Source organism: Mastacembelus armatus, chromosome 15 (assembly GCF_900324485.2).
Source record: "Mastacembelus armatus chromosome 15, fMasArm1.2, whole genome shotgun sequence".
In the NCBI taxonomy this organism is placed as follows: Eukaryota; Metazoa; Chordata; class Actinopteri; order Synbranchiformes; family Mastacembelidae; genus Mastacembelus; species Mastacembelus armatus.
In genome coordinates this window covers 1243973-1271383 of record NC_046647.1, presented here as the reverse complement: position 1 = coordinate 1271383, position 27411 = coordinate 1243973, and the positions used below count along the sequence as shown (strand labels likewise).

At 40.9% G+C, this 27411-nt stretch overlaps 1 protein-coding gene across 3 annotated transcripts in view; it reads right to left on the bottom strand.

The window, feature by feature from the left end:
• Positions 1-7077: 7077 nt before the first annotated feature.
• The window catches only part of hspa12a (heat shock protein 12A), an 82110-nt gene continuing 61776 nt past the window's right edge, over positions 7078-27411 (bottom strand). The window contains exons 8-13 of one of the 3 annotated variants that reach the window (XM_026309885.1): positions 26531-26545; positions 20871-20957; positions 17796-17900; positions 17455-17713; positions 12519-12622; positions 7078-12077 (exon numbers count right to left, since the gene is read on the bottom strand). In XM_026309885.1, coding sequence (XP_026165670.1) covers positions 11446-12077; positions 12519-12622; positions 17455-17713; positions 17796-17900; positions 20871-20957; positions 26531-26545 — 1202 coding nt within the window. In that variant the 3' untranslated portion in view covers positions 7078-11445. The remainder of the gene's footprint in view (positions 12078-12518; positions 12623-17454; positions 17714-17795; positions 17901-20870; positions 20958-26530; positions 26546-27411) is intronic. The other 2 variants (XM_026309886.1, XM_026309887.1) reach the window with 2 other exon arrangements.

Here is a 27411-nt window from a genome sequence, read left to right as displayed (position 1 = left end):
GCACCCATCCCACTTTGAATGGTGCAGCTCTCATCTCTAGAAATTTGGCCGAGTTTATTAGCCAACCTAAAGCCTCAGATAATGGACTTGTTTCAATACTTGTCCTCCTAGACCTTAGTGCAGCATTCGACACCATTGACCACAACATCTTATTACAGAGACTGGAGCATGTGATTGGTATCAGAGGAACAGCGTTAAAGTGGTTCCAATCCTATTTATTGGACAGATTCCAGTTTGTTCATGTCCATGATGAACCTTCCACACGAACAAAAGTTAGTTATGGAGTTCCACAAGGCTCCGTGCTAGGACTGATTCTGTTCACCCTGTACATGCTTCCTTTAGGATATGTCATTAGGAAGCACTCTATTAATTACCACTGCTATGCAGATGACACTCAGTTGTATCTATCTATTAAACCTGTTAACACAAACCAGTTAACCAGACTTCAAGCGTGTCTAACTGACATAAAGGCCTGGATGACCAGTAACTTTTTACTTTTAAACTCGGAGAAAACAGAAGTCATTATATTTGGGCCAAAAAAATCTCAGAAATAACTTTTCTAAAATTATAGCTACTCTAGATGGCATAACCCTGGCCTCTAGCACTACTTTAAAAAAACCTTGGTCCTGGAGCTGTATATCGCTGATGTGCAGTTACCACCAACCTGCAGTGTCTATTTGTTGTTTATTGTTGCTGTTCTTTTCTCTCTGCTCTATCCACTCACCCCAACCGGTCGAGGCAGATGGCCGCCCAAACTGAGCCCGGTTCTGCTGGAGGTTTTTTCTTCCGTTAAAGGGAGTTTTTCCTCTCCACTGTCGCCAAGTGCTTGCTCATAAGGGAATTGTTGGGTTTTTAGTTTTAGTTTTTGTAAAGTGCCTTGAGATGATTTGTATTGTATTGACTTCAATTCAATTTTATTTGTATAGTGCCAAATCACAATACAAATTATCTCAAGGCACTTTACAAAAAACAAAGAAAACGCAACAAATCCCTTATGAGCAAGCACTTGGTGACAGTGGGGAGGAAAAACTCCCTTTAATAAAAGAAAAACCTCCAGCAGAACCAGGCTCGACCAAATCCTTCTCACATACAAATGCCTTCATGATCAAGCTCCTTCATACCTTAAAGACTTCATAGTACCATATTATCCCAATAGACCACTCAAAAGGGATTTGTTGGGTTTTTTGTTTTTGTAAAGTGCCTTGAGATGATTTGTATTGTGATTTGGCGCTATACAAATAAATTGAATTGAATTTTAAATTCTATTCTGTATTTTACAGGGAGACAATGAAACTAATATAGGAGAAATATGATCTCTCTTGCTAGTTCCTGTCAGGACTATGGCTGCAGCATTCTGGATAAACTGGAGGCTTCTTATGGAGATACCGGGACATCCAGATAGTAATGAGTTACAGTAATCTAGCCTTGAGGTAACAAATGCATGGATTAGTTTTTCTGCATCATTTTGAGACAGGATGTTCCTAATTTTGGCAATGTTGCGCAGGTGAAAGAAAACTGTCACGGTACTTACAGGTAACTTCAGACTGTCTTTGATCATCCTGGAGCTGATCATTGGCTGAGCCTTTGCCATTCTGGTTATTCTTCGATCCATTTTGATGGTTGTCTTCCGTTTTCTTCCATGTCTCTCTGGTTTTGCCCTCCATTTTAAGGCATTGGAGATCATTTTAGCTGAACAGCCTATAATTTTTTGCACCTCTTTATAGGTTTTCCCCTCTCCAATCAACTTTTTAATCAAAGTACGCTGTTCTTCTGAACAATGTCTTGAACGACCCATTTTCCTCAGGCTTTCAAATGCATGTTCAACAAGTGCTGGCTTCATCCTTAAGTAGGGACCACCTGATTCACACCTGTTTTTTAACAAAATTGATAACCTCACTGATTGAATGCCACACTGCTATTTTTATGAACACACCCCTTTGCACAGCCCTAAGAGCGTGCATATCATGAATGCTGGGTCTTGTTTGTTTTCTGAGAATCTACTGCACCTACTGGTAACTTGTTCACCATGTAGCAATAAAAAATATACTAAAAACCTGGATTATTCTGGTTAGTCACATTGTACTGCTATTATTTTGAACAATACTGTACATAGTTTGGCATGATATTCTTGGTCTTTAACTTGGTACAAACAAAATCCTCTTGGGCAAAAACATTACCTCTCTCCAATCAAGAAAACTAGAAAAGCACAGGCGTACTTGACAAGGAGTTTCCGATCCTTAGCTTGATTAAACATGAATCCTCTTGGACAGAACATTTCTTCCATGAAAAAAAAATAACTTACTTAACTTGGCATGGGTAGAACAAGGTGAGAAGGTCTTGTGATCGGCAGCCTACGTGGGCCAGGTCGCATAGACCGGATCGGTGCAGGATAACCGAACAAGCTGCAGACAACAGGGCTGGAAGTATCACAGACAGTGTGACAGTTCGTCTGTGGCTGGGAGAGGGTATATAAGCTGTGAGCAGAGAAGAGAAAGCAGGTGACATCAATTATGTAATCAAGTGAGTGTAGATGAGTAGGAAACCAAAACTGGTATGGGTCTTCAAAATAAGAGCATGAGACAGGAAGTAAAGTTGCTGATCATCCCATGTAGAATTAAATACAGTACTGAGACTATTATTTTCAACATCTACATGAATATTAAAATCTCCCACTAAAGTGACTTTATATGAACTAAGCACTAAATCAGACAGGAAGTCTGGAAATTCAGTTAAAAACTCTGAGTAAGGGACAGGTGGACGGTACACAATGACAAGTAGAACTGGTTTTTGTGTTTTCCAGTTTAGATGTGAGAGACTAAGAGTGAGGCTCTCAAATGAGTTATAACTGTTCTGAGGATGAAAGTTTAATAATAAGTTTGACTGGAAGATTGCAGCTACTCCTCCACCTCGACCTGTGCTTCGAGGAACATGATAATTTTTATGACTGAGGGGGGTTGATTCATTCAGACTGACATATTCATCCTGCTGTAACCAGGTTTCAGTAAGATAAAGTAGGTCAATTTGGTGATCAGTTATCAAATCATTTACTAACAGAGATTTAGATGAAAGAGACCTGATATTGTGACATTCGGGGGATTGTTTTCCGGTTCCAGCGTTTTATTGTGAAGGGTCTATGGGGAAGTGAATGTCTTACAGTGATGTGTGCTTTTGTGATTGCTGATACGCTTCACCTGTGGACCCTGAAGACCTTCCTGTTATATAGCAGAGATTGCGCTGTCACGAGCTGTCGGGTTGTTTGCTACCTCGCCCTCGGAAGGACGTTTGGATCGTCTGTGTGGTTTGCTTTGCTCTGCACGGCTGCTGGAAGGATCAGAGGAATCGCCTGGTCACAGCAAGTATTGTGTTTGACCTTTGATTAATTGGAACTACTAAAGTGGAGACGATCTTCTCCCGTGTGGGGCGGACCCCGGTAAGGAGAGGACCTCGACGAGGGGGATGCTTTTCTCTATTTGGATTTATTTTAGTTACGGACTACAATGGATCAGGTCTCGCTGTTTTTGAGCGAGAGAAGTAAAGTGGACGCACCGAGCTTTCCTTATGCCAGAGAAGCACAGGTGCGTCACATCTTATAACTAAGGGGTTTCCTTCTTCAAACCCGTGTCCTTGCTTTTCTACAGTTTCACGAGGCTGGTCGACTGGATTCCTGTCAGACCACAGGGAGAACAGTATTCCGTCAGATGTTGCTCTGCGGGCACCCATTGGACTACATACGCCATCTCTGAGGACCATCCCGGCAGTACCGTGTTCCGGCCCTCAGAGGAACGACCCGCTCCATACGCCTCACCCAGCCTTGGAACCACACTCGCTGGTCACCCACCTCACTGACTTCTCTTCTCCTTGTTATTCACAATAAACTCCCTTTTCTTTTCACATACTCGGACTCAGGTGGCTTGTGTTTTCGAAGTCAAGATCCACATAAAATTAAGCTAAAAAGTATGACAAATATTTAATAGTCCACATTTGACAGTTCTGTTTTTCTGTTCAATAAGAGGAGTGGTCTTAATTTTTATTAAGTTTTTTTGAATAACTCCTCTTCTGTTAACTTCTGATTTATTTGATTTATATGTTCGAGGGGCAGACACAGTCTCTATGTGGTTTGAGGGGGGCGGCGGCTCTAAGGAAACTGCAGAGAAGCGTTTTAGACTGAGTCTCTGCGTCCCGGTCCCCACCCTGGATTGTCAGGCTTTAGGTCGGCTAATAAACTCGGCCAAATTTCTAGAGATGAGAGCTGCACCATTCAAAGTGGGATGGATGCCATCTCTCGCTATCAGACCGGGTTTTCCCCAGAAAGTGGCCCAATTGTCTATGAAGCCCACATCGTTTGCTGGACACCACCTAGACAGCCAGCGACGGAACGACGACATGCGGCTAAACATGTCATCGCTGGTCAGATTGGGGAGGGGTCCAGAGAAAACTACGGAGTCCGACATTAATTTAGCGAAGTTACACACCGACTCAACATTAATTTTAGTGACCTCCGATTGGCGTAATCGGGTGTCATTGCTGCCGACGTGAATAACAATTTTCCCATATTTACGATTAGCCTTAGCCAGCAGCTTCAGATTTGACTCGATGTCGCCCGCTCTGGCCCCAGGAAACATTTGACTATGGTCGCTGGTGTCTCTATTTTCACGTTTCTGACTATGGAATCGCCAATTATCAGAGTCGGTTTCTCAGCGGGTGTGTCGCTGAGCGGGGAAAATCTATTAGAAACGTGAACAGGCAGGTGATGAGCCGTGGGCTTCTGCTTAGGAGTATGTTTCCGTCGGACCGTCGCCCAGGCTAATTCTCCGGGCTGCTCCGGAGCTGCCCTTGGACCGCTAACAGACCCTGAGCTCGGTGGCTCCACACCAGCTAACGGGGCTAGGCTAGCTGGCTTTTGTTCGAAGGTGCGGAGCCGCGCTTCCAAATCAGTGATCCTCGCCTCCAAGGCTACCTTCTAAAACCAAGGACATGGTAGTGGATTTTTGAAAGTTTAAACCTCTTCCTTATCCCGTCAACATCTGTGGTGGAGACACAGAAGTGGTGCCAGCCTATGCACCAATATGCACCTGGACAATATTTCGGACTGGTCGCTGAACAGAGTTATACAGTATAAAAAAGGGCAGAGATGACTTAGCGGCTTAAGTCCTTAGACATCTTCAGGAAGATGCTGCACATGTTTTACCAAACTATGGCAGTCAGTGTGCTGTTTCATGCTCCATCATGACATGTTGCAGCATCTTGTGTTTGATTTATGTTTTCAGTCTGTGTCATTCAGCCAACAGCAGTGTGTGTGTGAGAGAGAGAGACAGAATGTGAGTGTGTGTGCATGTTAAGTGTTGAGGCCTTCACACCTGAATTCTTAAGGTTATGGAAATATTAATTTCAAGCAAGCAAATTTTTATAAACTTATATTGTGTCTGTTTTTAAACAAGTGAAGTTTTAACAGGCACAAAGTGCATCAAGCTTCCTGTTATTATTCCCTGATTTCAGTGGTTAGTCATGTAGCTCTGAATCCTGCATTTCAATGGACAAGAGCATGTATGTGTAAAGGCAGCTGCTTGGAGAGTTTAGGTCCCTGCAGATTGTTGTAGCAGCTTCATAGATATATGAGGGAAAGGCCACACCTGCTCTAACCCTCTGTCTCTTCCCCTAAACTCATACACCCCCAATAAACACACACACACACAAAACACATCCAAGCTAAAAACAACCTTCCCCTGTAAAGGGTTGAGTGGCTCTCTACCACCACTTCTGTAAGAATAATACACTCACTGTGTAAATGTATTCAGGTTACGGAATAAGTGCCTGTCTTTAGTTTCATGTTCCACTGGGTGATTCACTGGTGGGGCGTGTTTGAGCGAAAAGCGAAAGAAAAACACTGAGTCTGATGGAAATGTCTTCCTGTATGGGAAACCTAGAGAACAGCAGCAACAAGAACAGTTGTTTTTTTCAGGGGCTGTCATCTACTTGCAGCCAGCAGCAGCATTTTTTTTGCTGCATTCAGTAAGTAACATATGGAGGTAAGCATGCTCTTTATTTTTACTGCCAGCAATTATGTAGAGTTATGTGGCAGGTTCCCAATTTCTGCTATTTCTTCAGAAAATATTATTTACTAGCACATTAAGCATTAATAAGTACCACTATGTTGTTATTTCAGAGATATCTTTTCACATAAATTGAATCTCAATCCTTATTGACTCCACTTGGTGGCAGTGTTGCCTCACCATCTGATCAGACTTTAGCCCACAACCCAGGTAACAGTTTTCTCTGTTAAAGTTGAATACTAATTTAAAATAAAAAATCAGGGATTAAATGCTACATGATAAGTGTAATTGAACGTAGTCTTTAATAATAATGTCTTCATGAAAACAGCCACGCTTTGTCACATACAGTATGGACCAGGAATAGAGAAGTTTTAGGTACCCGGCAGGAGTTATATTCAGTATTTTGGATGACCATTCTCAATGTTACTAGATTAGAAACCTACATGCCTGTAAAGATCAGTTTAATATTATTTCCTGCTCTATACTTTAATTCAGATAAAAAAAGATGTTGGTTAGAGGCATGAGCAGTTTGATACGATTAAAGTGACTGAATTGTGCGGTTACTTGAGAGTATGACAGCCAAGAATCTTAGTGTTACATTTGATTGGCACAGTACGTAGCTATTAAACAATCTTTTATGTCCATTTCAGATACAATAGTGCCTTTGTGTCATTATGGTAAAGTTTTAATCTCAGACGCACCACATGCTAGTACTAAAATTCTACATTGACATTACCTGTGGAAGTGTCTGTCCTTACCTGTCTGTCTGACCCCAGAGTTAGAAATAACTTCTTTTCCCATAGATCCACCTTCCACTGGAATAACCTGACTATGTTGAGGCTTTTCAATCAAAACTTTAAACTCATCTTTAAGCCTTAACTGTTAGTTACCAGGAATAAATTCACAGGCAATATGACTGAACAACTGACCGAATAAAAAGAAGCCTACTTTACATTTTCAAAAAAAAAAGAAAGTAATTACCAAGAAATGTTCTTTGAAATACACATACATTTTATTAGTGACAGTCTGACAATGTATACCTGGCACAGTTAAAAGCAAATACACCTATTACAGTGTGAAACTGCAAGAGAACAGGACATTTGTATAACTCAAAAAAAAAAAAAAAAAAGAACATGAAGTGTACACTGTGTTGCGTTCCAGAGTTGCTGAGATGATCCTAACTACAAGCTTAATCATTTTAGCTGTCATTTTTTAATATTTGTATTCTAGATAGTGTTACGCAGATACTTGTACATAATACAAGCTGGCTAGTCTGCTACCTCAAATCACACCCACTGAACTAATACTGACCTCAGACTGACCATCCAAAAATGTCCAAAACGCTGCCTCACACACTGAGAATCCAATGCTAAAGTCAGCTAAACATGTCTTCATAAACTTTTATCATAGCTTTAAATATAAAGCTGCTACATAATAGTATTTATCTAAACAAGGAAACAATAGAGACATTGTGTTATTAAATCCTTCTGCTTGATATCCATCTTTTGTGCACAGAGATGTGCAGAAGGTGTACAAGATTTATTAGATTAAGTATCAGTAAAGTATGTTATGAGCATTGACATCAACTACAGCAGGTCAGAAAGCAGCACAGCCTAGCCAGTCTCCAACACTGTTGCAAGACTGAAAAGGACAGTTTGTTCCATCTTTAACTACCATCATCATCATCACTGATTTTGTGTACTAGTAATAGCAGTCATTCCTATATGACACATGCGAAACGTGCATTGCAGAAAGTGCCATAGACAGAGGAGGGCACTGAAGCTTGTGCATTGTACAGACACTGAAAATCAAGACAAGCCTTGATTCACATTTCAAATAAAGAATCTAGGCTGGCTTTAAGACTGCTTATACTTAAGATCTTCAAAAACACTGTAGCACAGAATTACTAATATATCTGTGAGGTTTGTTGATCAATAATGATTCAACAATTACTTGGCCAAATAGACAAATGACTAACGTACGGCATACGGTTTGTTCTCTCTTTATTTCATATGTAGTTCTGCAATGTTTTGATTGTGTGAAGTGTAAACACCATCTGTATCCTCAAGTTGTGTTAGAATATGGTGATGTGTGGTCAGCATTGAACTGAATGTACAGTGTGCAGCTGGAACTGCCAAAGCAGGAAGGAAGCACAACTTTCCATAAAAAACAAATTAAACATTTCTGCAAGCTAGTGCAGTGAAGGTGTAAAGGCCTCACCATGCCATGATTTCAAAATAAAATCTATTCATTTCAATGGAATCAGCACAAAGTGTGAGGCTGTGGTGCCAATGTACTTTTGGACAGAGTTCAACTTTGGTGAGCTCTGATTTCTTCCATATACTCTGAACAAAGTGCTAGTCTGGATTGTCTAAAAGCTATTTTGGAATGTTGCAAAAAGACAATCTGGCAATCATACCCACTTTACACAGTGACTAGTAGAGACACATCTACTTTGGTCAAACCATGGAAGACTGCCTCAGGCAAGGCATTGCATTAAGACTACAAAGACCAACAAAACAAAAGAGTTCTGTGGAGGCAGTGACCCACTGTAGTTACTGCGAAGCATACTGAGATCTTCACAGATGAATTTGCATTGGTGACAAATCGGCCTGAAAGTGTTGGCCTCTGAAGAACAAAATGCAGCATAGCCCACAGCAGTGAGGCCATCATATTAGCAGTTACACATTCCTGCTCAGTGGACTGAGAAACAAAGAATGACAATAACTGCAACCAAAGCTACCGACTGCCTCATGGAGTCACTACATTGTTAAAACTTAAATGAGATTTTCTCTACTGATGGTGTTGCACTTTCTCCTGGCCGCCAACAGAGGTTAATGTAAAAGATTAGAGTAATGCATCTTTAGCTCATTCCAGGAATTCTCTTTTTTCACAAGGACGTCAGATGAACATTTAGATCTGCTGCAGTGATTCCGTCTGAAGTTACATTTGCATATAAAGCTAAGTATATTGTTAGGAGGGCGAAGGAATGAACTGTATGGTCTCATAGGATGGGTGACTCGACATCAGTTTTATTCATACTAGGCACTCGTTTAATTAAGAATTTAAAAGTTAAACGCATCATAGTCGCCAGCTTTTAAATTGTGTAATTATTGTGTGCTGTGTTTGTTTTAACACAGAACCAATCATTTCTGCTAAATTCAGTGGTTCAAGTTCTTAGCAGTGGGGTGTTAACATATGGTCTTCATTCTTTTTTTAACTAGATTATGAAATTCTTAAGGAATGGGACTGCAGGATGAATGGAAGAGGGAACAGCACACATTCAGATAAACAGTAGACTTGTTGATTGAAATGCTTTTCTAAGGACAGTGGTAAAGTTTCAAGTTTCTTTTGTTACTGCAAAAAAAAGAGGAACAGGCAACACTTCCAGTCTCTAACTTTGAATGGACAAGGCAATCAAACCTGACTTGACTTATCATGCTGTGGCTGGTGAGAAAAATGTTAAGATGTCAACGTGAAAACCTGCGCACACACACACACACACACACACACACACACACACACACACACACACACACACACACACACACACACACACACACACACACACACACACACACACACACTCTCCTGGCTCTAAAGCTGCTGAAACGAAGCTAAAAATCTGTACAATTTTTAATAACTGTATATATAGAAACAAACATACTCTGTCTTAACTGGCCTGCACCTTTGCTCAGAATATTTCATCCACTTCTAATAATCTGAAGCATTAACAAATAAAGGCAACTATTAAGCACATTTGATGATTGCTTCTAAAATTGCAGCTGCAGCACTTTTCACATTCTTAGATTTAGATTTCATTGTGGATCATTTTAAAGGATCATACCAGTGGTTTGGCAGGATGTAACCTATTGATTTAGTTGACATTATTGCCAGCAATTCTGCAAAGTATGCTGTTCCATCTGTAGACTGATTACCTACCTAGAATGGGCTGGATTTCTGTACCTTTTATGTTAACAACGAATCTGGCTGTCATTTTGTGCATAGATGAGTGCTTAAATATGTAATCTTAGCAGTGTCAACTAAAGGTACAGCAGAGTCTAAATCAAAAACACCATATTTTTAAGACATGTTCTCTTATTTTTTGTAGTGTTTGTTGCCATGAGTGCAATAAAACCTTACAAATTATTTTCCATTGAACATGCATAATATAAATACTGTAATACACAAGTCTTCAATCCCGTCCCATGTTCATCTAGAGCTGTTATGTTTTATTAAACAGCCACTTAGGGGGCTATTTAGGCTCATCTGTATGTAACTAATTACAGTATGATTGCAGTGTGACATTTTTGCCTTTTTATCAGGGCTGAATCATGCTAAACCACTGATATGGCTCTCAGGACTGCAGTGAAGTAGAACCTAGAGATGTGAACTCTGGAAGAACATGAACAGACCTTCCATCAAAGCTAGATGACATGCAATTATGACCATTTTATACTGTTTCCACACACTGTTTTATGGTGCACATATACCACATGGAGCAACCAGACAACATAAATGGGCATCACCAATGATATACAATGATCTGCTGTAACAATAAACTGAGCCATGTAAAGAAGTACAGTATGCTGAATATGTATCCACCATGGTTATGTAGAGATATCAGATGTATGAAAATTTGTACTGTAATACATTATGACCATGTACTTATCAAGCATCACCAGTAAATAGGCCTTTATCTCTTGTGTCATGAGTAAACCTGACTCTACAAAGCTTGGGTTATATGGGTTTGTTACAAGTGTGTGGAGCTTCTCAGCAAATAGTGTGAAGTGACAGACCTAAACATACACACACACTGAGGTTATCTACACTACAGGTCTTCATGAGTCCACTTGGTTCTGCAGAACCAAGACCCAACCTGGCTTGGAGCCCAAGTCCAAATTCTGCTCAGTCTAATGGAGTTGGTCTCAGGTGAGTATGTGAATGTGTGAAATACCCCAGGGTATGTTTTGAGCTAAGAACTTTGAACTCCAGAGCTCACTGGAACTTTATTGTGACAAGGGTGCCAAGCTCATTTTAAGAAAATTACTCACCTACAACATTCATGTTATTAAATTTCTTTTATTAGTTCTGTGGCTCGGTGAAGACCTCTAATCTAGACTGCCTTTTTCTTTCCAGAGTCATAACACAAATTCTACAGTGAAATTCCAACTCAGGTTTAAAGTGAAATGTAACACTTTCATTCAAACTTCCTTCACCCACACTGTATGGAGAGCGAAAGAGCTTTCAGATTCATTATCATTAACCACTTTCCAGTAAATATCCAGTAAATATGTGTGTGTGTGTGTGTGTGTGTGTGTGTGCGCGCGCGCGTGTGCGTGTGTGTGGCTAATCCATTCAATAATTCTGCAACATTACCTTTCACAGAGACTATTTATTGGCTTAGGAAGTCAATGCTAGCTTTCACAGTGCGTCCAGTGGACACATCCACTGCCATGGCACGAATCTCTGTGTCGCCAAACTGCATGAGCGTCTGGATCTCACGGCGTGGTGCTGTGCTTTCTGTTCCACTCACATCCAAGCGAAGTGTCCCACACTTCCTGACACCAGGCTCGCTGATGAAACCCACGCTCTCCTTTTCAGAGCAGTAGACGTGGATGACAATAACTTGCTGCGAAGGCTTGGCTGGTGTGTAGCTTCGTTTCACCATCTCACCCAGTGCCACAGACTGGTCGGCAGCGATAAAGGTGTCAAACACATCGGTGCACCAGCGAGTGCCATCCTTCACTAGGAGCTTTTCTGCTGGGTGTTTGCCCTCCACAAAACGATTGAGGACGCCTACGCCGTATGTCAGGGGCGAGCGGCGAACTTTAATGACACTGGGGTCCAGGCCAAACAGCACAGCGCCTTTCAGTATAGTGAGGCCGACGTCGTGTGGGATGATAATGCGGCTGCGGCCCTGTAGCATGTTCTGAACAGCTTGCTGTAGCAAAGGCGACTCTGCAAAACCTCCCACTAAGAACAGGAACTTGATGTCACTGACCTCTGGCTTCTCAAAGAGCTCGGCTGAAGGAGAAAAAACGAATCTCAATCAACAAACCAACTGTACTTACCAGACTATTAAAGGAGTGAGTGCATATTCTGACAGTAAAGCAATTATTTATTTTAAGGTGTATTTTTGTTATGAATAATAGATAAATGGCTGCATTTATATTACATAGTATATAGTGCTTTTATCCTAGGAGCTTTACAACTTGTCATGTAAGGTGTTGGCCTGCGCATTAGGATCAGCTTCAATGTTTTGTCCAAGGACACAAGGACAGGAGAAGTTATTGATCTACTCCCCTCAATCTACCTTCTACTACAGCCTCCAAAGACATACCCTGAAGTAAGATGTACGTGTAAGAGTTCCTGTAGGGTACTGCATTAACACACGGTTGCCTGGCCCCAAAGTCAAAGAGGTATGTGGATCTGTGTGTGAGTACTGAAGTTTTAAACATAGCTTACTGAGATGTTGGATGATGTGGTCTATGGTAGGCTTGAATAGGGAATTCATAGCATCTGGGCTCATCCTCAGCATCCCCTGAGATGACCATTTAACAAAATCCACACTGGAGAGAAGAAAAAAATCAGCTACAGTTATTCAATTGATCCATTTAACTGAGCTCATCGGCAGGACTGGGTGATACCAAATACCAAAATATGTCACAAGATGGCAAGGTTTTGCAAAGTCCATATGAAATGAAAATCAAATTGATGTCCAGTGCAATGTTTTGAATTACATCAGACAAAACCTTTCATACAGACTCTAACATATTTCTGTAAAATGAGAGCATAATGTTCATTTGATCATCATAGCATTCCACTAAAAGTAACAAAACCCAGTCCTGCCTCTTGAGACAAGCACATCTCACATTTCTGACTATTTAATCATTAAATCCTGAAAGAATCCATAATATCCATCTGCTGCGATCCCATGTGTGCGATTCATATAGTGTGTGATACTGTCAATACCCCTCCCAAGGATTTCCAGCACACTCAGACAGACAGAGTATTTCCAGAGGTCTCTGGTTTCAGACAAATAAGTGTCTTGTAATGTCCTTTGCTGTGTGATTACAGAATTCCACACAGACATGAGACAGGGCCATTAAAATCTAGACTCCATGGTGGTCCCAATAGTCATTTTAGTACTCTAATGGCTGAACCTTCTTTTATCAAAAAACAGTTTCATAATAAGTTAAAGTAATTCATGGCCCCTTTTAAACAAACATGCTAACATTATGCGCATGAAATACTATGTTTTGTCAAGTACTGTTGGCATCTCATAAAGATAGTGAAGAATCTGAATCAGAAAGCACTAAAACTGCATAGTTAGTTTAGGGCACCAAAACTATTTAATTAGGTTTAGGAAAAGATTGTGGTCTGAGTTAAAATGGTACAGCCCGTGGTTTTAGTTAATTTTCTCCTTATTTTTTGACTTTGGCTCTTCCATTCTTCTTCTATAACCAGAAGACCAAGGGCTGAAAACATTAGTATCATTAACTTCTTATCAGACAACTTTTCTGTTAGAATTAGCTATAATTCTAAAACAGGACTGGTCTTCAACTCTTGAATGACAAATATAGACTACTGCCACCTGCTGATATGGAGAGTTATTTCCTCTTAGAAGAACGTACATGCTAGTTGGCCATGGACTATAGTGCAGCATCTTCAAGGGCCACATTTTGGTCCAGACAAAGATCAGCCTCTTTGCTGCTTTCTTAGTATTTCTCTTCTTTTAGGGTCAGGACTTTCTTTGTCCTTAGGCACTAAAGGTATCTAGTTATGGTGGCTTGGCTTAAATGCTTACCTATAAAATACACAATTTACACATACAACTCTCCTTACATTTTATGACACATTAACCTACTGCAATGTCATCAGAACACTGACCTACTTGCTCTGTATACTATGTGTATGTGATTTTTGTTTGATTTTATTAAAATATTTCTGAATATGCATGATGTAATGCACTTTAGCAATTACATTTTATTTATTAATTATCAGTGACCTCTTATGAAGCGAAAATTGAGGACCGTGACGTCGCCCGGCATGGAGAAGCCGGGGCCCCACCCTGGAGCCAGGCCGGGGTTGGGGCCCGTTGGCGAGCACCTGGTGGCTGGGTCTCCCCCCATGGGGCCCGGTAGGGTAAAGCCCGAAAGAGCGACGTGGGGCCACCCACCACCCGCAGGAGGATCCATAAGGGGCCGGTGCCTACTGGATCGGGCAGTGGTCGAGGACGGGGACCTCGGTGACCCGAACCCTGGATGCTGAAACTGGCTCTAGGGACATGGAATGTCACCTCACTGTGGGGAAAGGAGCCTGAGCTTGTGCGGGAGGTGGAGCGGTACCGACTATAGATAGTCAGGCTCACTTCCACTCACAGCCTGGGCTCTGGAACCCAGAGCCCCTTGAGAGGGGCTGGACTCTCTTCTACTCTGGAGTTGCTCGTGGTGAGAGGCGGTGAGCTGGTGTGGGCTTGCTCATCGGCCTATGGGCCGAACAACAGTGCAGAGTACCCAGGCTTTTTGGAGTCTCTCGGGGGGGTGCTGAAAGGGGACTACTGGGGACTCCATAATTCTGTTGGGGGACTTCAACGCTCATGTGGGCAGCAACAGTGAGTGGTGTTCTGTTGCTGGACTTCTGTGCTAGTCACAGTTTGTCCATAACGAACACCATGTTCAAGCATAAGGGTGTTCATCAGTGCACATGGCACCAGGACACCCTAGGCCGGAGGTCAATGATCGACTTTGTAGTCGTGTCGTCTGACCTTTGACCATATGTCTTGGACACTCGGGTGAAGATAGGGGCAGAGCTGTCAATTGATCACCACCTCACTGGTGGTGAGTTGGATCCACTGGCGGAGGAGGAAGCGGGACAGACTTGGCAGGCCCAAACGCACTGTGAGGGTCTGTTGGGAATGTTTGGGCGTCAGAGGGGTCTTTAACTCACACCTCCGAAAGAGCTTCCTCCAGATCCCGGGGGAGGCTGGGGACATTGAGTCCGAATGGACCATGTTTTCCACCTCCATTGTCGATGTGGCGGCTAGGAGCTGTGGCCATAAGGTTTCAGGTGTCTGTCGTGGCAGCAATCCCCGAACCCGGTGGTGGACACCGGAGGTAAGGGATGCCATCAAGCTGAAGAAGGAGTCTTACCGAGCTTGGTTGGCTTGTGGGACTCCCGAAGCAGCTGACGGGCTGCAGCACGCTTGGACCGGCGGTGACAGCGGCAAAAACTTGGGTATGGGAGGAGTTCGGTGAGGCCATGGAGAAGGACTACCTGTCGGCCCCAAAGAGATTCTGGCAAACTGTCCGACGCCTCAGCAGGGGGAAACAGTGCTCTACCAACACTGTTTACAGTGGAAGTGGGGAGCTGCTGACCTCGACTGGGGATATTGTCGGACGGTGGAAGGAATACTTCGAGGATCTCCTCAATCCCGTCAACACGTCTTCCATAAGGGAAGCAGGGGCTGGGTATTCGGAGGCTGATCCATCCATCACCCAAGCCGAAGTCACTGAGGTAGTTCGGCAGCTCCTCGGTGGCAAAGCACTGGGGGTGGATGAGATCTACCCCGAGTACCTCAAGTCTCTGGATGTTGTTGGGCTGTCATGGCTGACACGCCTGTGCAACATCGCGTGGCATTCGGAGACAGTACCCCTGGATTGGCAGACCGGGGTGGTGGTTCCTCTTTTTAAGAAGGGGGACCGGAGGGTGTGTTCCAACTACAGAGGGATCACACTCCTCAGCCTCCTGGGGAAGGTCTATGCCAGGGTACTGGAGAGGAGGATCCGGCCGGTGGTCGAACCTCGGATCCAGGAGGAACAATGCGGTTTCCGTCCTGGCCGTGGAACACTGGACCAGCTCTACACCCTCTCGAGGGTGCTCGAGGGTTCATGGGAGTTTGCCCAACCAGTCCACATGTGTTTTGTGGACTTGGAGAAGGCATTCGACCGGGTCCCTCGTGACATCCTGTGGGAGGTGCTCCAGGAGTATGGGGTCCGGGGCCCTTTGCTGAGGGCTATCCAGTCTCTGTACAAACGGAGCAGGAGCTTGGTTCGCATTGCCTGTAGTAAGTCAGACCTGTTCCCAGTGCACCTTGGACTCCAGCAGGGCTGCCCTTTGTCACTGGTTCTGTTCATTACTTTTATGGGCAGAATTTCTAGGCGCAGCCAGGGGCCGGAGGGAGTCCAGTTCGGGGACCACAGGATTTCATCTCTGCTTTTTGCAGATGATGTTGTCCTGTTGGCTCCATTGAGCCAGGATCTCCAGGGTGCGCTGGGGCGCTTTGCAACCGAGTGTGAAGCAGCTGGGATGAGAATCGGCACCTCCAAATCCGAGGCCATGGTACTCAACCGAAAAAAGGTGGCTTGCCATCTCCAGGCCAGTGGAAAGATCCTGCCTCAGGTGGAGGAGTTTAAGTATCTTGGGGTCTTGTTCACGAGTGAGGGAAAGATGGAACGTGAGATTGACAGACGGATCAGGGCATCGGCAGCAGTAATGCGGTCGGTGTACTGGTCCGTTGTGGTGAAGAAGGAGCTAAGCCAAAAGTCAAATCTCTCGATTTACTGGTCAATCTACGTTCCTACTCTCACCTATGGTCATGAACTCTGGGTCATGACCGAAAGGACAAGATCGCGGATACAAGTGGCTGAAATGAGCTTCCTCTGCAGGGTGGCCGGGCGCTCCCTTAGAGATAGGGTGAGGAGCTTGGTCACCCGGGAGGAGCTCAGAGTTGAGCTGCTGCTCCTCCACATTGAGAAGAGTCAGTTGAGGTGGCTCGGGCATCTGTTTCAGATGCCTCCTGGGCGCCTCCCTGGGGAGGTGTTTCGGGCATGTCCCACCGGGAGGAGGCTCTGGGGAAGACCCAGGACACGCTGGAGGGACTATGGGACTATGTCTCCCGGCTGGCCTGGGAACGCCTCGGTGTCCCCCCCGGAAGAGCTGGAGGAAGTGTCCAGAGAGAAGGAAGTCTGGGTATCCCTGATTCGGCTAATGCCCCTGCGACCCGGCCCCGGATAAGCGGAAGAAGATGGATGGATCGATGGATTATTAACACTTTAAAAGTACCCTTTAATATCTGCATGATACAAGGTACTTGACAATGAAAATGAAAAATGGGCTAAAACCTGTAATATAGCTGAAGGCACTACAGAGATGCACTAGGCATCAGATGCATCAACATTTGTCTTTTTCTGGATTTATTCCGTATGGTTTTCATAGCTAACTAAATATACAACAGACATAATGTGCCACTCTACTGAAGGTCTTCGGAATCCAAGCAAAACAGGTGAATGTTGAAAATTGAAAAATAATCTACCCTCCATATTTATTTTACATCTACTTATGCATGTTCACCGTCATTTCAATATGTTAGGTAAGGTGCCTGGTTTTCTGGATGACTCACTTGCTTTTCCGCAGAGCGTGTTCCACACTGTGGCCCCTGAACTTCTTGTAATAGTCAATGAAAGAGAAGGGAAGGTTAATATTGAGGGGGTTGGTTCTGTCAGGGGCCGCTGCTCTCTTCCGAGACTCAAATGCAATCATCAGGTCCACCCAGGCAGCTGGCCTCTTGATCTTAAATTGGTCGATGAAATCCTGGCCAAAGATCTTACATAGCAGCTTCTCAAACTCATAGTCAATCCCGATAGAGCCATAGGGGCCTCCTGATTATGAATACAAAAAAAATAATGTAAGACTCTGTGTAGAAAGCAGAGAAAAGAAACCTTGTGTTATATGTCATTTTACCCGAGGCCTTGTAGAGCTCCTTTAGATGTCCCTCTGGAAGACGGATCTGATGGACAGTCAGGTCCACTGTTCCTCCACCACAGTCTACCACTACATAACGATCTCCTGCACAAAGAATACACAAAATTAAATGCAGCAGCCCAGCCAGAATGCATCCTGACAGTATTCACGGCCTTGATATGCACCCATTGCCACCTATCTACCACAACACTACCAATTCTAGTTACAATCTCAAGGGAGTTTGGACATGATTCTTCATCTTATTAAACCAGGACACAGAAAGCACTGCTGTTCCACATTTCTGGGGCTATATTGTGCAGCCCACTGGAGAAGAGAAACTGGATGTGGTCAAGAATGGGAATTAGGAATGGCTTTAGCAAAGACCAGTTGATGAACAACAGATGACAGTTTGGACATCAAATAAGTCACACAATGAAACAGCAGGTCACATATTAAAGATTTCTTTACATCTATATGTCACAGAACTGAGCAGTGCATAGCCGATGGTGGGTAAGATCCTTTCAGCATATCTCAAAGTCCTGCTGAAATAACAGCTAGTCAACCTGTTTTGTAGTCTGGAATAATGTCAGAGTGATTTTTACATTTTTATTATACATATTAATATTTTTTTTGTTACTAAAATAAAGAAAAATGTCTGATACATGAAATATATGGGATGTATGAAGAATGCTTTTTTCTGAGTTTCTAAGCAGCTAAATCATTGTGTTTGACTACAGAGCCAGCAAGCCATGTCATGGAGAAATAAAGTCAAACTAAAAGTCCAATGACACCCAGTGTTTTGTTAGTAATGGTGTTAAAGAATAAAGCTGGGTTTATATGCAGTACATATGGTTGATAAAGTGTTGGCTGCAGGTTATTGCTGTAGGCTAAAGCCGGATTTATGCTTATGTGAAGATATATATAAAAGTCTGTGCAGACCTACGCAGAGAAAGGTGTTATGGGTCACAGCAGTTTACAGAGTTGCTGAGGTGCACCTGTTAAGGCTCAACAATGTGTTGTGTGTTGCATCTGCAACCTCATGTCAAGATATGGGTTCAAAATGGAAGGGGAAATGGAGCAGCTAGAAGAGTAGTCTCTGCTGATGTGCTACTTGGCTATCATGCCTACAAAACTTATGTCAACAGTGAAGTTCATTTTAGTTAGTACCATCTTGAGAACAGCACAATCTACTGAACTGTTCTTGTGAAAAGAGAGCACTGAATATATGATTTACGGAGGATGGCCAATAACCTTTCCTTTTAGCTAGATCTTACATTTGTCTTCTCAACAACATGGTTTGAAAGATTCATTAAATGTTCCCGCAGCGTACCAACTTAAGGACTCAGACATGTACATCACATATTAAAGCACAGAAGCACTTTCAAGTTTATTGAACTTGAGTTTGGCCAACATGTCAGTCAGTTATGACAGCAATGCACTCACAGTGATGATCACTACAATGATGATCACTACAGTGAAATCAGCCAGAAACAAACAGGCAGTCAGATGATCACATACGCTGCAAACAAAGCAACATTTATGCAGACTGTAGCTTTCATTTGAGGTCAGACTGAAAATGAGCGTATTTGAAATGTTGTTAATTGTTTCACAGAAATAGTGCATGCACACAGCTACAGTTGTGTACAATAAATAATAAATAATAATAAATAAATCAATCTGGAAACTGTGGATAAAAAACCCCACATTGCAATAAACTGTAGTTTTCTGTAGGGAGGTAGAGACTTAGCCAAGTGAAATAGCCTTTGGTACAACCAGGATGATTTTCATACAATGAAATAATAGTTTATGGCTTATGAGGTATTACATGAGGTATTTAAATAATAGATTCCAATATGTAAAAATTGATAACATTAAATCACAGCTTGAAAAAGTAATATGCTGGGTCCCACAAGGTTTGGTCCTAGAACCAAAATTATTCATACTTTTTCTTAATATCAAATATTTGTTTCCATTTATCCTGTTTGCGGGTTATACTAATGCATTTTTTTCTGGAAAGAATATGGATGAATTATTGCAATTGGTAGAAAATTTGTTTTGCTTAAAAAGTGGTTTGATTATGATAAGTTATCTTTAAATGAAACTAAAACAAAATGTATGATATTTGCAGGAAATAGGACATATTATAATGCAAAGTTATATTTAAATGGGTTGGAAATTGAAAGGGTTTACAAAAGCAAATTCTTAAGTGTAATTCTAGATATTAAAATCAGTTGGAAACTGCATATTGAGTATATTAAACATAAGGTGGCAAAATCTATTGCAATCTTGTTCAAAATAATAAACAAAAACGGTTGTTATATGATTCATTCCTCATTGGTTATGCCCTACTTGTCATATTGTGATATTGTGACCCAAGTAATGAATTATTCAAACAACTACTTTAAAATTAGGGATGTTGTATATATAGAAATATTGGAAATAGCTATTTAATAAGAGCCTTCTATTTTCTATTGAGAAATTCTTTAACTTAAGAGAAGCTCATTATAATTTAAGAGGTATATATATTTTTGACTGAACTAATGTGAAATCAAGATGCGTTTCAGTTTTGAAATTATGGAATGGATTAAATGAGTTTAAACAGTTTACTTTTCTGGCAAGGTTTTACAAAATTTATATATGTTTTTTCATCTAAATTCATACATATACAGTATATATATATATATATACACACACACACATTCAAGCTGAATTTCTATAGGCACATGGACTGAACAGGATAAGTAAAAATAATCCTTTGCTTCAGCCTATTCCTTTTTTGGTTATTTATTGAATGTTGTGATATGTATCTGTACTGTGGTGTGAGTTGACCAAAATAAAAATCAGTCAAATAATGGCAAAAATTGTTGATGAATGTTCAATTTTCTATGAGCTCAAGATCGATAGCATTTTCCAAAAAAAAAAAAAAAAACAAAACAAAAAACCATGCTCTATTTCTAATAAATGTATCTAATATAACTAGTACCTAATATGACAGAGTGCCAGCACAGGAAACAGCCAGTCCCCTGGAGGAAAAGGAAATAATAACAGAAGAGGTAAAGAAGATAAAGACTATACCTTCTTCCAGTTCCGACCAAAGCTCCCCTACGACATTTTCCACCAAAAAGGTGCGACTCTGCCGGTTGCGCCGAACATGCTCCTTAGCTGGTTGTTAACAGAGAGAGAATGTTCTGGTGAGTGTGAGAAAGGTGTGAAGCTGTGTGGCTCATGTATAGTGGTGTGTAAGGCAAGCAGCAGGCTGTGATGCACATAAATCCATCCTGTGAGCTTTCAAGAACAGCTGAATGTCAAGTAGTAATAAAAAAATCAAGTTGCTCACAATGTGTACATGCAAGGGTTGAAGGGTTCAATGAGGGTGAAGGGTTCAAAGCATGGGTCCAAACATCAAAACTGCATGGTACATGCAGGAGTTGCCACTCTAAACATTAATCAAGAACCTTATTGTGTTTTACAAAGCCTTAATTTAACCTTGTAAGTTTCACTGAAATGAACCATGCCAGGAAGTCAGAATGACAAGAACCAATCCAAAGAAACATTCATTGAAAAGATCAATAAGAGCAACTTTCTTCACTGTAAAGTAAGATATCCAAAGTCCACACCAACTGATCCACCACTAACCCAAACACAAAAAAAGGCAATATATGATTGTAACTGCAACGAAAAATTACATTTTTACTTATATGTTATTTATTGCCATTTAACGAGTCATGTGACATGAGGTCGACTGCCCACCTTGTCATGCAAAGGGCATGGGAGAGGCCTAAAGTTATCATTACATCAGCCTAACATTACAACAACATCCCAGTAATATGGAACAATTTCCTTCCAGTACTAGAGAATGGTTTTTAAAAGGGCAGTCTACAAAATGCTATGTTGAATCTGAACGTGATAATATTTTATATCAAAATCTGTCACTTCAAATCTTTCACAATGATTACTGTCTAGTAGGAAACAGAAAATGGCAGGTATTTATAAACACTTATATTTATTCATATTTATTTTCTTAGAAACACAGACCCGCAAGCATATAATCAACACCAATCAACAATCAACACCACTAAATGATTCCTCTTACATGTAGCAAACAAATAAGACATAGTAGAGAGCAGAACCCTCCGAGGTCTAATTTATAAATCTGTCCCTCTATTGTTAAATTGATCCTGGACCCTAACTGTATAAAACCCGGTTTCTGCCTGGTCCACACCCCTCTAGCAGTGACTGTGGTGGAGTGACACATCCTGCACATGGTCAATCTGGAACCTCTGATCTGGCTCCACACAATTATGGACTCGAGGCTGTAAGTTGCCTTTACTGTTACTAATGATTGTACAGTGAATTCAGGTATATCCTAGCTATTGTTAAACCAAATGGTTACTGCAGTTAACTGTTAGCAGCCTTTCAGCTTAGCACTGAATACTTTCAGGCAGCAGAAAGTGACACTTATTCTCACCAAGCATACTGTAGTAGTGGTTTGATTGTCAGCTGTTGAATTCATTTGCATCACAAACACTATTTGTTGTTCTGTGTAAGAGGATGAATCAGGCTGTTTTTGCATCTGCAACTGTGAAGTTAAGTTAAATTACTATTCGTGCTCTAAATCTTGGTCTTTTGTTGCATTTTCAGATACCACAAAACACGTTAAGAGTATGCTTCTCCTGGTCCGAAATAAAGACTGGATTGGAACTGAGGTGTATCCTCACTTCAGTAGTGGGTCACCTATCCTCTTAACAGGAGAGGAATATCTAGCTGTATGTAGTATGCCAGTATATATGCTGACACCCCTGTCCCTTACACTCACCCATAATTAACGCTTGTGCACTGTTAAAATTCACTACCCTTTCGTTAGGTTCGGTATGAAAACATCCACTGAAATAAACTGCTGTAAAAATATATCCGATTAATTTTTCTTCAACTTCTCTTGCTTAAATATGTTAATCAACTTCAGGTCTGATCAAAACTACTAAATGTTAAATACGATCCAGGATTTTAACTCTTTAAATGCCAGTTTCATAAGTGATGTCACAGATTTGGGGAAAAAAACACAAAATGACTTATTTTCAATATAAAAAGTGATTGTGGACTGGATATTTTTTTTACCTTTGATCACAGTCTTGGATATGTCAAAGATTAATAACACTGATTTTGATGGATTGTTAGTTTTTGTGCAGCATCAGATTTGAATTTTGACTAATTTACTGTTCATGGATGTTTTTGCCCCATTGACTCCCATTATAATGACATTTTTTGACTGCACAGCCATGACACTATATAATCATGCATTCTTGGTGGTTCGTGGTTTCCCTTGTTGGGAAGAGGTAAAATTTGGTATTTTTACCGTTGACAACCGAGTGGCTCCATTAACCCTTTACACAGGCCTGTGCATAGAAGGCTCAGTTTTAGGCTTTTATATGGAGTTTTATCTAGACTATATCAGCATATTGTAGTTGCCCATTGTGTATTATTGACCTATGGAAAATTTCTTAATCATATTTCCAAAGTTTGTCAAATTAAGGTTTGTCACCAAAAATAATTTCATAAGCTCAAATACAGTATAAGTTATGGCCAAATTAAGAGTGAAAAATGACACTTGGTGGATGAAAACATCCTGAACAGTACATGGGGGTTAAATACAGGGTCAGAGCTGCTGCTGGACATTGAAGGTAAAAACTCAAGACATAGGATTCTATTGAGTGACCGAGAAATGATAAATGATAAAAATAAATAAAATGTACTGGATTCTATGCATGTGTTTTCCCTTCTGCTCAGAACTCCATGGCATGAACTCACACCTCTCCAACATCCTGCTTTGTGTGCTTTACACATTGCTGGCACCATGTGGATATTTACAGTACATGCATTATTTCAATCTAGTAATGAGATATAATTTCTGTTTTTGAAACAGATGAAAGGAGTGAGTTGACTGGCCATTATTGAAGCCTGTCCCTACTCCAGGTGCTAATAATGCATTCCTACCACTATTAATATATTCTTCCATGTTCCTCAAATATGGCAACCAACCTAGATAACTGGCACAGGGAATATGTCCCACAAAATGAACAATGAACTGTCTTTTAACATCTCTGCCTTACTGACTGCTGCCATGCTTTGTTCCAAGCCAGGGATTACAGCAGAAGCATTCTATGAACTATATGGTAACTCTGCTCTATAAAGGTGTTAATTTAAGATGAATGTTTCGATAATGTACAGTCAAGCTGCTGGGTTAGGTACATTGGACAACAAGAAAAACAGAAAAAACACAACAACAGTTACATAACTAAGGAAGACACCAACAGAGCAGTAAACAATGACAGATCTAAAGACATCCATTGTATGCGTACAGTGGGTACGGAAAGTATTCAGACCCCTTTAAATTTTTCACTCTTTGTGTCATTGCAGCCATTCGCCAAAATCAAAAAAGTTCATTTTATTTCTCATTAATGTACACTCAGCACCCCATCTTGACAGAAAAAAACCAGAAATGTAGAAATTTTTGCAAATTTATTAAAAAAGAAAAATGTGATATTTCAGTTTTTCTTTTTTAATAAATTTGCAAAAAATTTTACATTTCTGTTTTTTACATTTCTGAGTGTACATTAATGAGAAATAAAATGAACTATTTTGATTTTGGCGAATGGCTGCAATGACACAAAGAGTAAAAAATTTAAAGGGGTCTGAATACTTTCCGTACCCACTGTATATGTTTTCCCCCCAGTCTTCAGCATTTGTCTAATGGCAAATGCAGTTATTAACACAAATGATTAATTTAAGACATGTTTCGTAATGTTATGTAATGTTCCTAACTAATATTTATAATGCATTATAGAGCTATTTTTCCTAATCTTCACAGCTCTTCAGATACAGTGGAAATTTTACTTTCTCATTTGGTTCCTGGGGTTCTGTAGTTCCTGGAGGGTTTTAGGGAACATTTCTTGTGATACTTCTGCTGCTCCATCAATCTTGGTTTTGAGCCCACAGTTTCATGTACTAAAGCTTTATACTCAAACATTTCTCCACAAAGGATTGATACATCTTACTAAACTCATGCATGTGTCATATGGTAGTGGTGTGGTGGTGAAGGATGGAGGCGAAGGACGCAAGTGCAGGACAACACAGTTCTTTCATTGATGCCTGGACCACCAGGCTCAGCCACATAGAAACAACACACTTTTTCCCTAAATGAACCGCCACTCAGCATGGACAGGCAGATACACGGACTCCGCCACTTGGCTTGCAAAAACTAAACTTCGCCACATGGTGTAAATAAACTCTCTCCGTCCCTCACGGACATGAACAAACATGGGTAGTAACAACAATGCGCCGACAAAGAACAAAGAAATGGGAGGAGTTGTATATGCGCGAAGAACAGACTAATAGCACACAGCTGAAACTAATCTACTAATGAAACATAAACCTACCTAGAAACATAACTAGGCGAAAGACGAAACCAGAAACCAAAATAAAAGTCCAAAACCAGAAACATAAAAACCCACACAGGTGCACTGGTACATAAGACTCACACAGAAGTATTTTTGCAGAGAAACACCTTCATACAATTCAACACATTCATATTTGAGGAAACAAGAAAAGACACATGGTTCATTTTCTTTCAAATGGCTGCCTACTGTGCATAACAAATATTGACCTGTTGAATCTGAGTATATCTTGCATGCAAGTGAATGATACATAAAACTGTAATGGTGTTTACAAGGAAGAGTAGAGTTTAGACCAAAAGTAACATTCTTCAGTAAATCTTAATTTTTCATGATGCTAATGGACAAACGTTTCAGGTGAAAGACTTGAGAAAAAGGAAAGAGAGGTAGGTGTTTGCTGTTGATGCTTCAGCTTCTGGTATGTAACAGCTCATTTTGGGGTTAGTTTTCACCCAAACAAATCCTAAATTGTAATTTTAAAGTGTGATTTAGGAAGATAGTGCAAGATTAAAGACAAAACACTGCTATGTTACTAATTGATTCCCTTAATGCAATATTGCTTAGTGTAGTATTATTGTAACTAGGTAGTAGACTGGAGCCTGTTTAAAATAATGTATATGGAACCAGTTACCTACAAATGATTTTATGTACCTCCTGTTAATGTTAATCGGAAAGCCTTCATCGTACTCTAGAGCAGACCTGGACTTGCACATGAACAGTGGACATGTTTCAGTACATACTGTACTACAGTCTAGGGTGTGTATTAAGCTACATTCAGCTGAACAACATTAAAACGGTGTGCATGACCACTAAATAAGAACAGGGACAAAAATGGGGAATGGCGCACATTCAGACTATGACACAAGTATTCAGGTTACTTTTCTAGAGCAGCTGGTTCACTTTTAAAAAGCTTCAACAAAATACCTATTACCATGTTTTATTTAAACAAAATCCAAATGGTTTGATGTTAACCTGTTTATTAAACAAATAATGTGCACTACTATAATGTTAATGTATTTAGGTTTTTGGTAGATGTAGGTGTAGTAGCTCAATACACTCCCAGCTAAGCTCAGCTATTCATGTTATGAAACTCAGCTAGAAATATTAGTGGTGGGGCTGAAGGAAATTTGGACCCTATTTTGAATATCTTATTATAAAGAGTTTCTCTCTATACAGTATAAAAGAACCTCATTGTGTGGTACTTGGAATGTGGTAGGTGGAAAAGAAAAAGTCAACATGCTTTTAAAATTCATGCATTGTGTGAATTTAAAAAGAAAGCATGTTTACCATGACCTGGAGAAACTATGGAAGAAAACAATATTCAACAGGAGGAAAACAGGATGTTACAATGCCAATACTTTTGCTCCTATAAGAATTCTTAAAACAAACTGTAAATACACTAATAATTACAATCTACTCAGCAGTACAGTGGTTACCATTAAAGGTTCAGTGGTATGTTTTTTTCTATGGCCATTGCCAATGCAGATTTTGAGAAATCAGGGCAGACGACGGCTGATTTATTATGCAGATTATTTTTGGCTGATATGTTGGGCCGACTTTCTTCTACTGGGTATTCACATCTTCTGTCAGAATGTCAGGGGCGATAATAGGATCAGTCGTTTAGGGGTGCTTAGCCCCTAAGGACAATGTAACATTTATACAGTGCGTCATGCCAAGTGAGCTTTCTGCTGACTCCATTGACTCTCCTCCTCTATCCTCCATCTCTCCCTCCTTGTACTTTCACCCAAATAGCAAACTTGACAGCCAAGCACAGAATCTATAATCTAATAAGAGGTATACATTCAACATCAATTTATAACATTATTTTAGTTAACTATTGCGGTTGCTATGGGCAATACAGTCAGGTGGTGTCATTTAGATTTCCAATTACTGTATTTTCTGGACTAGAAGTTGTACCAGAATATCAGTTGCTTTTACCAAAAACAGTCTACATAAGTCACATTTCTAATTATAGTCTAAATTAGCCTATGAAGAATGCAGGATAGGCATAACAACAAGCAAAGTGCATTGTGAAATTCATTTATCCATGTCAAGTAAATAACTTTGCAGACGGGGGGGGGGGGGGGGGGGTGAAACGGCATATAGTCTGAATGCTGACAATCACTTGTGTTACAGTGTTATACTTTAGAGTGAAAATAAGTGTTTTT